General features: G+C 40.7%; 1 protein-coding gene across 1 annotated transcript in view; it reads right to left on the reverse strand.

The window, feature by feature from the left end:
• Positions 1-12,269, reverse strand: part of LOC308092158 (ethanolamine kinase 2) — a gene marked incomplete at both ends in the record, with an annotated part of 30,649 nt that overhangs the window by 12,990 nt on the left and 5,390 nt on the right. Inside the window, 5 exons of the mRNA XM_080438011.1 lie at positions 441-514; positions 4,747-4,907; positions 5,258-5,341; positions 6,639-6,787; positions 11,510-11,650. Coding sequence (XP_080294137.1) covers positions 441-514; positions 4,747-4,907; positions 5,258-5,341; positions 6,639-6,787; positions 11,510-11,650 — 609 coding nt within the window. The remainder of the gene's footprint in view (positions 1-440; positions 515-4,746; positions 4,908-5,257; positions 5,342-6,638; positions 6,788-11,509; positions 11,651-12,269) is intronic.

Genomic DNA, 12,269 nt, shown 5'->3' on the forward strand with positions numbered 1-12,269 from the left:
AACAAAAAAAACACTCATTATTCAGCACTATTAAGCATGGACTGTTTATAGACCGGGCCATTCGGGCTAGCACCCAGGGATGTTTGACTGCAAGGGGCCCTGGGATCAGGAGGCATATCAACAATTTACTTAAAAGTAAATATAAATACAGATTTATATTTAAGGTTTAAATTTTGGTTAACGCTCAAATATGTGGGTCCCTCAGCCTTTAGTAAAAGTCCCCTCCTATGTACAGCCTGACTGACAGAGCTGACAAGTATTTTTAAGATTTTATTTGTATTTTATTTTATAAAAGATAATTGACTCCGGGGCCTATTTTGAGTATTAGTCCATCCCTGCCATTAAGAAACCACAAGGAAATAATACTTTCAGTAGCAACAGGTGAATGACAAAGACACCTCACTTTGTTGGGGTCTTCATGAGAAAAATGAAAAACAAACCTTTGGAAGTCGAAATTAATAGAGGAGTATCGTGCCTGCAGGATTGCCCAAAGACTCCAGAAGAAGTTGGATGCCTGACAGAAGAGAAGAATGAAGAAATACTTAATCTTCAATCTATATCTGTAATACTCACTGGACTGAAGAAAGATTTTCTGATCATAATACCAATATACTATTAACTCCAGTGGTATAGGACATGTACTGTACATATTATTATACAGGCAGTTTACATTATCAAAACAATTATTAAATTTATTGCATCAAAATAATTATTAGTTTTACCTTTACAGTATGTCTACAACCCCATATGAAAACATTAGACCTTTATTTTGGGATATTTTGTCCGTGATAACTTACTGTAACTGCCACTGAGTCCTCAAATGCCCCTTTAAAAGCCCCTATCCATGATCCAGCAATCAAAGAAAGTGTGAATCAAAAAAAGAACCCAACAACCATGAGATTGAGAAACATGCATCTATAATTTATCTAAATGAATGGTAAAGTTCTTGGTAAAGTTCTTGGTACAGTACCGCGCAAGACTGTTTGACTGGCAGACTGTGCGTTGAAACATTTTTGGTAGCAGTAATGTGGTTTATGCCTGTATTCTCAGTAAACTTGAAAATCCTATTTTGCAAGAGCGTGTCATTCTCTTCGAGGATCGTATGGATCACATAATCGTCATGCCATTATGCGGTGCTGGGGACATTTCCAAATACTGCAGGTTCTGTGAATTTCATTCACGTTGGTCCCAGTGGAATTTTAGCATCACAAATGCTGTTTATCTGAATGCTATTTCGGAGACCTCCTCACCCAGAAAAAGAATTTTGTGAAAAACAGATTTCCTTCCAGCATTTATACAGTACACATTATCAACTCCACTCCATCTTCTTTGCTGGTTCACTTTGTGTTGGTTTCTTTACAGCTCCCCAAGCAGTTGCATGTCGCCTCAGCGACGTGCTCAGTCAGAATGACAAAGCTCTGCATTGAATGGTTCCCTCCTTAATGGTTTTTGCTCACTTAAGGCCATAGACATCCACGCCTCCATAAATTTCTGTTGTTTCCCCACCCCGACAGTAAATCTTCATGATAGGACCACTAATAGCAAGACCCTAATAGGATCCAGGCAAGCCTCTGTTCTGTGGCCCAGTGATATAATCACATTTTTATTTGATAATCAAATAAAGGGGTCCGGAATGAAATACTGGCAGAGGAGAATGTGGTTTTCCCCCTTGGACTTTTTCCCCCCTCCCTCCCTTTCTTGGCAAATTTTCATCAGTAATCTCTGTCTTTGGGAGGAAGAGAGAGAGAGATTGAGCGCATTTCCATTATGATTAATAACCCCTCTACATTAAGCGGCTATTAGCCTAACACTAAGCAGAGCCCGTCGGTGACAGCGAAGCCATTGAGAAAAACTGAGATGAGAGTTGCGTATACTGTGGGTGACATCACAGAGGCTTTTTCCAATTCGTTTTACAGGCTTTAGCCTCCGTATCGAGAGAGCGCTGGAGGATCCCTGCGGAGGAAAAGACGGAGTCGTAAAGACCCCACTGTGCCTTGGCACGCGCTCCCTGGGATTAAGACTTGAGAGGGGGAGCAGTCAGTCATCAGAACTTTGGCCGGTGGCCAGTCTTTGTCAGTGCCACACGCAGAAGACGACACAGACACAGTGGATGCTGTTGGTTACAGCGCCCAGGGTGCTTTCCCCGGTTATCTTGAAGCAATGAAAACAATACAAACAGCCAAAAGGCGTGATAATGAGTTAGGAATTCTTAAAATTTAGCTCATTTGCATCACTTGGGACACTTTACAATACACTTTAGACATTTATCTAAAACTCCTATCAAGGGTTATTTACAAGGACTAAGCTAGGCTCGGGGGCTCAGTTATGCATTAAAAGTCACTAACAGGACACATGGCAGTCAATTGGCACGTTTGCTGCTTAGTGGATTCAACCTGTGAATGTTTGCTTTGATGATGACTGCTGAACAAGTGAATGGTGAGGATTTTAGCTGGAAGCAGGGAAGCCATGTGTGACTTCTCCGCTCTGTTTGTCGTACTAATAATTCATTTCAATGGACAATGACGAGGACAGATAATAGAGCATTCACAAGTAGCAAGTGGGTTGGAATGAGTACAACAGTGGAACAGCCAGAAACAATACATTTTTTGGGAGGGGAATACTTCAGCCTTCAGCCTAACATTTTCTTGATGAATAGTCCCTAGAATCAGACAGGGAGATGGCAATAATTCTCTCATGATTGTCTCCATAAACAAGCATGTTGTCCTTCATTTCAACACCAGTCTTTTATATAAATGAGTCGGGTTGGGAACTTGGCTTACCCACGGGTGTCAGTGAGCGATTTCTCCCACTTTCCCCAGGAGTCAGGGGTCCTCCTCAGTTTGTCAAAGACAATCTGATTTCAATCAACATCATGTTATCGCTGCTCCTACTCCATTCCAGACTACCCCCTCCTCCTCCTACTTCCCCTTCTTTCCATTTCTTTGGCTAAGGCGTCAGTTATTTCAAAAAAGTAATATGCTTTCTCATCATTTCTGGCGTATTTCAAGAGACATTCACACCAGCCCAAAATTGCGAAGACAATTCCACATATTGTGTCAAGTTATGAGAGCCCTTTCAGACGATAGACCAGCACCGCTTGAGCCGCCAAAGAATGAAAATTGTGGTCGTAAGAAAAATAATTTTGGCTGCTGTGTTTCATTTTTCCAAGCGGCGGTTTTTAATCAACTCAGACGGGGTCCATCAAACTCCGTACAGCCGTAGGTCAGCTGTAGATAGGGCGGGGTTTGTTGGGGTTAGGTGCAGGGGAACTTTGAGGTGCTGGAAAAGAAAATTGCTAAAATGTGATGCTTAAAGTGTTGCCACCCTGCCATTGCTTCTGCACAAACAATCATTTAAGAGGTTGGTGTACATATGGATATGGTTGAAATGCATACACTGCTGTTATCCTATTATCTTTAAACCATTTAAACCACTCCTAAAAAAAGAAATTACTTCAGGGACATTTGCCACACCAGACAAGAACCCTAAGACTAAGTGTTCTATAGCACCACAATAATAATCAGTATTGTGATTATTAATAATAATAATAATAATATTATTCGTCCAGCCATTCGTCCTATTCTTGCACTATTATGCTTTAGCTGCACCTACCTAATCTGCTGTATATAGAATATACTGTGACGTTGTTTACACAAAGTTAGGTGGCAGCAACTGGGGGAAAAAATGCTGTTGGTGTATACAATATACCAAGAGCATAATGATGCTCTATTTTATTCTCTTTTTTTGCACTCTTTCTTTTCTTTAAATCTTTTTACGATTTCTATCATTATTCTGTTGTTGTTATTATCTATGCTGCTGCATTGTCTGAAGGAAGCCAAACCAAAATAAGTTTTACTCTTATGTACCTGTAGACAAGATGTAACAATAAAGTACAACCTCGAACCTTGAACCTTGAAGTGTTTGGGGTAGACACTCAGAAATAAAAATAGTGATTAAGAGTGTTTAGAGAAGTTGTCAAAACACATTTATGGTTACTGTGAAAAATACACACAGTATGACTTTAAGTGCTTAATTGACAAACAAATCACTTTTTTTCTGAATCAGAGAGGTAGGACAGATATGAAGATAGAGACCGGGTCTTGTTTGATGAATCCCTGGTAATAAATATCTGCACTTAAATTGGTTTACAATGAAATACAAAGAGAGAGAGAGAGAGAGAGAGAGAGAGAGAGAGAGAGAGAGAGAGAGAGAGAGAGAGAGAGAGAGAGAGAGAGAGAGAGAGAGAGAGAGACAAGAGAGAAGAGAGAGAGAGAGAGAGAGAGAGAGCGCAAGAGAGGACAGACAGACAGACTGACAGACAGACCGAGGGAGAGAGAGACGGAGATGGAGATGGAGAGGGGGGTGGGTGAAAGAAAGAAAGAAAGAAAGATGATATAGAAATTATAAGAAAACAAAATATAACTACCTGACACATTGGAGAAAAAAAAAGAACAATAACTAGGGAAAATTGGAATGCTATTTGGCCCTAAACAGAGAATACAACAAGTGATTGATCTAAAACTAAAGAAAACCTTGACTATGCACCTCACATTCGAGAAAGGCAGTGTTTAATAAGTATTGTACCTACTATATTTGATTTCAAAGTTGCAATGTTACACAGCTCTACAGTTTTACATGTATTTATTCTAGTAGGGCTACAGTTTTACATTTATTTATTCTAGTAGGGCTATATCTTTAATTGTACATTTTTAGTTCACTCTTGCTAAAGGAAGAGCAGTTCCTTACCAGTGAGAATTTACAGACTTGAATGTAGAGCCTTGTAACTTCTGTCTGTGTAACAGTGACCTCTCGTCCTGTACTGTGTTTATAGCTCTCCAGGTAGGCTGTCAGCCAGTCTCTCTGCAGTTCACAGCTAGGGTAGAGGGTGTAGTCAACATCATTTACACCTTTCTCACACACACACACACACACACACACACACACACACACACACACACACACACACACACACACACACACACACACACACACACACACACACACACACACACACACACACACACACACACACACACACACACACTTATAAGTCCAACAATGTAGAACATTCTTTATAATAATGTATCTAAAGGTTAGCCAATCACGATTCCAGAGTTTATCTTATAGTGATGACACATACAGTAAGGTACAGGTCATAACACTACAAACAACTTTATATCAAAGATATGAAGGACATTTACACAATTTAGCTGAGGCTGTTATTCAAAGTGACTTCAAGCAATTGAGGAGACCCTACCACAAAATTCATTGAAATGATTCCCAATATCAAAGGCCTGGTAGTTGTAGTCTGCATACTCATAGTCAATAAATTTCACCATTCCTAAAAGAGAAAAAGAAATGTAGAAGTGGTAAATAGCTGTGCCTCTATCCAAAGCGCTTTACTATGTGTATTACATACAACCATTAACGGCGGAGGCAACCATGCAAGGCAACAACCTGCTTCACGAGAGCAGTTAGGGGTTAGTGTCTTGCTCAGGGGCAATTCAACATTAATCCAGGGGGATCGAACCGGGAACCATCCGATTCCCAAGTGGACGCTCTACCTCTTGAGCTACTGCTGCCCCAGGAGTGGTTACCAGGACAACAGAAGGAACACACATCCACGGCACAGGCATATAATTGATGTTTCGCTCCCTTTGTCATTGTTGAAAGTACAGAATCGGTGTGAGTCAAAAGGACATTACGTTTGTATTGAGAGGAATGTTGTCCTTGTAAAAAATAATCTTTCACAATGTGCCAAGGCTCCCAAATTGCCTTTTGTAGAGAATAAGTTGGCCAGCCTATAATAAAGATTTAAAAAAATATTTTTTCTTTTAGTGGTTCTTCTTTTCTTCTCAACAATAGATAAGAAAATAACATCTAGGACCTAGGTATTCTTTATAAGAAATATTATAATAAAAATGTGCCCATTTGTGGGATGCTTCTTATTTCTTTCTTTGATCAACATTATTTATAGTCATTCATTGAAAAGGAGCAGGTTCGGCTATCTTGCCCGTTTCATTTGTTTGAGCTACAGTGTACGTCCGACACGGCAGTCTCACAGCAGAGACTTTGATGAATGATAACGACAATTCATGCAAATGATAATAATTCCAAAACCGCTTCTTTCTGTGGCCGACATGTCCACCCAGAGACACCAGTGATTTGAAGATGAGCCAGCCAATGAAAATGGATACTCACAGTTAAAGGACAACTTTTTTTTTTTTACAACAAGGGTTATTTTATTAGTTTGTAATGATAATAATTAAATGATGAGTGTTTAAAAAAATCGTGTTGCTTTCTATCGGTTTTTAATGATTTAGTGATTTTTAATTGGGGGGCGGGGGCAGATATGGCCGGTTGTTTTCACTAAGGGTCCAACCGAGGCAGAGGCACCATGGAGGTGTCTACTCACTATACTGTAACCCCTGCGTCCAAATTGGTGTGTGAGTACTTTACCCCTGTGCAAACAGGATGCCCCCTCTCCACACACACACACACACACACACACACACACACACACACACACACACACACACACACACACACACACACACACACACACACACACACACACACACACACACACACACACACACACACACACACACACACACACACACACAGCTCGCTCTCACCTTCAGTGTGGTTGTAAATAATGTTTTTGGTCAGAAGGTCATTGTGGCAAAGCACTGTTGGAGAGTCAATCTGAGATAGGTGTGTCTTCAGCGACTCCATCTCACTGGACAGCATCTCAAAGCTGGGGACATCTCGCAGGGGCCCGGGACTGTGAGGACGTAACAAAACATCAACCATGATGTCAGCCTTTGGTCTGCATTTGGATTCTTATTTGAGTTAATCAGTCACTAATGCAACAGGGTTTCATACACGCAGATACTGTATTTTGTGGGAGTAGCCAAGATATACTCTACTACAGTATGCTACTAGCATTTCTAAAATTACCACCCCTCATCTTGCATGATTTGCTTCTATTCTATTGAATTCTGATAAATGTGAAATATTTTCATGTAGGAAAAGGTTTAGGCAGAGAGAGGAGTGAATTGATTGTGATGTCTCTGTCTGTCCGTCTGTCTATCCATTTTTCTTTTTCTTTCTCTCTTTCTTTCTGTAATCTATTCTATTATGTCATGGTCTACTCTATTCTAAATTATATGTTCAGTTGTATTCCATGAAATTCTGTTCCGTTCCATTCCGTTTCGTTCCATTCTGTTGGGGCATAATCTATACTCTCCTGTCATGTTGTATTCTATTGTGTTCTATTCTGTTATGTTTTGCTCTATTTATTTTATTCTACCGAATGTTGTGTTATATTATATTTCTCTCGATTATATTATATTTTGTTATGTTACTGTATTTGTTCTTATATTCTATTTAGCTCTTTTCTATTCTGTAATATTCTGTTTTATTCTGTCCTGTCCCATCTTGTGATGTGCTTCTTCCGTCTATTTTATTCTAGACGGAAGAAGTTTTTGTCGCCAATATGTTGAGATGAACTCATGCCATGAACTCTGCACTGTACTTTTCAGTAAATAAGCTGCTTGCAAAGTGAAGTAGTTGTAGCAAGCCTGGCTGAAGAGTTTACATGCCTTGTTTTCACTCTGTTGATAACTCAATCTGTCACAAAAGGTCCTAATGTCACGGACATGAGCAGTGAAATGCACCTGGGAGAAACGCTGCACAAGCATTCCCGGCCCCCAAATTAATTTTCATGTTTCCTTTTCAAAAGCAACGGCGAGGCGAGAGGGTAATTTAAACACTGTTCTACCTATTTACCCAATGGAGAACAAACAGACACGGTGGTATTATACACACTTGTCGACATAATTTAGTGAGGTCTGTCAGGAGCGCACAATAAAAGCAGAGACACAGAACCTTGTTTACAGTGATGATACAGGGGCTCTTGTGTCTCATTCTTCCTATTTCCTCCTCTGCCACAGACACATTCCCAAATACCAATATTTTCTTCTATTATCCTCTGTAAACCTTTTGATGAGTATATACAGTGGTTGAACGGGTGTGTGGCTAGATGGACAGTAAATGTGCGCTTGCAGACATTATTTATTTTTGTGTTATTTCTAGAAATGTGTAAATGTACACCAGAATTAAAATTTGTTCCGTAAAAATTAAATTTGTTACAGTATTAATTGTAAAAGTATTGAAATGTTAAAGTGCATTGCCGAATATTGTGGGAATCATAATTGAATTTGCATCTAGGAATCTCTCTTTTTTTCCTACCTCGAAAAACTAAATATATTTTCCTCTCCCCTCCTATACTGTGCATATAATCTCGCTATCTCCCTCTCTTTGCGCTCTCCTTTTCAGATCGAAGGCGCTGGAGTTCATTTCCTCATGTCTTCCTAGTCACATCTCGCTCTTCTTAACCAATGTGATTTGTGGAATTTCCTCCTCTTTGGTGGTTCATTATAAATGCACCTTATTTACATATGTTTTCAAGCACCAGCACCCCTCTCACACACACACACACACACACACACACACACACACACACTTACACACACACAGTTGTGTGTGATTTGTCAGAGTGCAAATGGGAGACACCATGGGGGGTCGGAGAGGAGGAGGTCGTGCGCCCTTCGCTTTTTCTCCTCTTTTTTTTCGAACACCTCTTACGCTCTCACAGCTGCTGGAGCTTTTCTCCCTCATCTCTCTCTCTCTCTCTGCTCAGCGGGTGACTCGAGGACCTCCTCTGCAGGTGCAGCCTCTTCCTGCCCCCACCCCCCCCCCTCTCCGCTTCTCTTGCTCCTTCCTTTCTATCTTTCTTTCTATTTCCTCTGAAGATCGCATTCACTCAAGCCACTCACACATTCCCAAGTACAAAAGTGTCTCTGATGGCTGTTTAAAAGATTATTGGCTTATTCACCAATCCACACAGGAATATTGATACATGAGTGTGCACGCGCGCGCATGCACGCACGCACGCACGCACGCACGCACGCACACACACACACACACACACACACACACACACACACACACACACACACACACACACACACACACACACACACACACACACACACACACACACACACCCCCACACACACACACACACACACACACACACACACACACACACACACACACACACACACACACACACACACACACAAATCCTTTGTGTTAATTACAGAGTTAACCACCCTATTGTATTTATGTGAAGTTGTTGGTAGTGAAAGTAAAAGATCTGCAATATCGCAGCGTTTAGATTTAAATTTAGATTTCAGAAAATGTTCACATACAGTATACTGACATGCTCAAAATAGAGATGCCAGGTTTAAAGTGGTTAAATTAACAGGATTTCAGGATTTCACAGTGTACCCCCACAATAAATGGGAGAATGGACAGCTGCCTTTTAATGGTGAAGCTTGTGGTCTTATCTTATCTTGTGCTAAACTATACCGACCTTAATTTGCCAATGTGTAGTATTTATTCTGCACACTGGTGTATGTTACATTCACTTCTGCTGTCAGCATGTGTTGGGAGATGGGTACCGAGGCTAGGAGATCAGTAGACTGTTTGCTCACTCAGTCATACAAATGTCTCAGCATAGCACCATCTATTGGACTATTAAAAGTGGTGCAGGTCTCCTTGATGCACAGAATGTGTTGAGTCGGAAGACTGACCTGTACTGTAGGTAATGACAAATGTTAAGTACACATTGTCATCCGCCTGCGATGGTCACCAAAAGGTGATGTGATTGTACAATGATTTATAATGGCCATTACACAGTGGTTCATCTAGTTGCTGAGAACCGGGATGACTGTGCTGGTTTTTGCCCTCTCTGTCTAATTAGAGGACTAATTAAACCTGGGACCCCGGGTGAACACTATTAGCAACTTAAGTCCTAGATACTTGGTCATACAACTTATAACAAAATAGCCGATCAACGCAAAATATATACTTTCTTTTAGATCTTTAAACCTATAATGACATGCACAAAATAGGGATGCCAAGTTGAAGTTGGTTTAACTACTTGATGGAATAGAAAACCTGCAGTTTTCTGGGTCGATACGATAAGAGTTGACAACTAATTTACCAGCTGGTTGAATGTTGAACTATTCTAGTACAACATAGGTTGATAGCAATTCTCAAATTGGGCCGTGCTTTGTCAAGGTATATACTGTTCTATATTAAGGAGCTTCATTTGCTAAATCCATAGGCTACATTATATTCCATACTGTAAATGTAGCCATTTATATGGAATCCTTGAAAGTAATCTATCAATATAGATATATATCTTATTTATAATATAAGATATTGTCTATTCTATCTTCAGCAATGTTATTTGTTAGTGAAAGTAAAATGTTATCAAACACAGAAAAAAAATAAAGCACATGAAAATGGATGTCTCATTTTGTCATTTGTGCAACAATACATGAGCATAGGAATCACGTGTACGCATGGAGAAAATGTGTGCTGTCTGTGTCTTGTCAACGAGATCAGACACAGCCTCTTTTCTTAGATCCCTCAGAAGCTTTTGTCTCTGGGAATGCTGTAAGCTAAAACGACATCTTATCTAATAAAAAGAAAAACCTGTCCCCCTCTCTTTATTATGGATGACCCACTCAAGCGCTAATTGCCTTGCCCTCTCGCTTAAAAAAAAAAAAACTCAAATGGACAAGGCACAGTCGCACAAAAGCGGACCCAATGCTCTCTTTCTGCATGGACTTCCGACCCCTTGGGCTGGCGAACGTAAACAAGGCTGAACGTTTGACTGATAAGGGAGAGCTCTGCAGGAAGCTTAGCGGCTCTGCTTCTTTCTCTTTGTAGTGTCTGTGAGACCCTCTGAACCTTTCACCTCGTGAACTCCCTCTGTCTGAGATAACAATGTCATTGCCACAGACCCCACCACTTCAGATGGCCAATCGGAGAGCGTGGTGTGGCAGTGGTGACTGGACTGTGTCAGAGAGCAACACCGCAATGTGAATGCAAGACTGGACCCAAAAATGTGCATCTTGAAGAAAAATAGATGTTTGGGAAGGAAAGCTGTATTATGCCTTGATCCTTTTCACATATTAAGTGATAGACAGGTGGGTGATCTCAACCTCAAAAGGCTTAGTTATTCATACAAAAGGTTACAGGAGTGTGCTTGTGATGAAGGTTAATGGATGGCTGTATAGGAGAAGTGGAGACAAATGTTAATATGTTATAAACAAAAACAAATAAACTCTGAACATTAAGTGATGGTCTAAGTTTAAAGAGATGGCCTTGAGCCTGGAAGGTTGGCGGTTTGAATCCTCCAAGCAGCTGGGAATTTAGGCAAGACATGTGAACACACTCCATTGAGCAAGTCAGATGAACATTATCTGTGCAGGATGCTCTGTCCGGTAGCCAACAGTAGAAGACTGGTTAGTACTGGGCAGCTCTAAGGAGTGATTTAATTGTGTCAGGAAAAGGTCAACTCCCATGGGAGAACGCTTAAGCAATACATTCAAGCCATTAGACAGGATTATACTTTTCTGCTCACCTTTGCTCCACTGTTCCATTGCTGACATTGTTCTGGACCAGCATAAGAAACTGGGACATTTTGGTCCAGAGCAAAGGTTCAGCTGTCGAACCTTTTTGAGGCCGGATGGAGTGTATTCTGCCCAGCTCCGTGGCAATCAATCTACAGGAAAGAACATTTTCCCAGATGAGAACGTACCATGCTTCTGTTGCAAAACAAACACTATCAGACAAGAAACATGACTCCCTTTCCATTTAGCACTCTTATCTTGTTAACCCATTCAAATGGACACCATTTCAGCCATGACCTTTTGACTGCTTGAGAGTCGTTCCTCGAGAAGTCTCAGGGGCGACATTAAGCTTGTTGGGGTTTCCCTGCTGGAGTACGACACAGAGCGGCTTGATCAATGTGTATCATGGCCCTGGTGTTTGGCCCCGGCTGTCTGCGTTGCATCCTAGTGTGTCCAGTGAGTAGAATAGTGATGCTGTGGCGTTATCAGGGGAGGAGTGATAGATGGAACAGGAGGAGCCGTGACCAAACAACATTGCTCAATATGAAACACAGCTCGGGTCAGAACTGGAGTCAGCAGTGATGCTGTTGAAATGCCTAAGTAACAGTCTGCTATATGGACGTAGACATATGAATTGAAGATATCCACACTCTCACGTATGCACATGTGCACACACACGCAAATTCTAAAAACATTCTTAATCATTACATATGTATACATTCAGTACATCATTTCCTACTAATAATAATACTACTAATGATAACAACTATT

This window comes from Gymnoscopelus braueri (genome assembly GCF_963280865.1).
Source record: "Gymnoscopelus braueri genome assembly, chromosome: 9".
NCBI classification, from domain to species: domain Eukaryota; kingdom Metazoa; phylum Chordata; class Actinopteri; order Myctophiformes; family Myctophidae; genus Gymnoscopelus; species Gymnoscopelus braueri.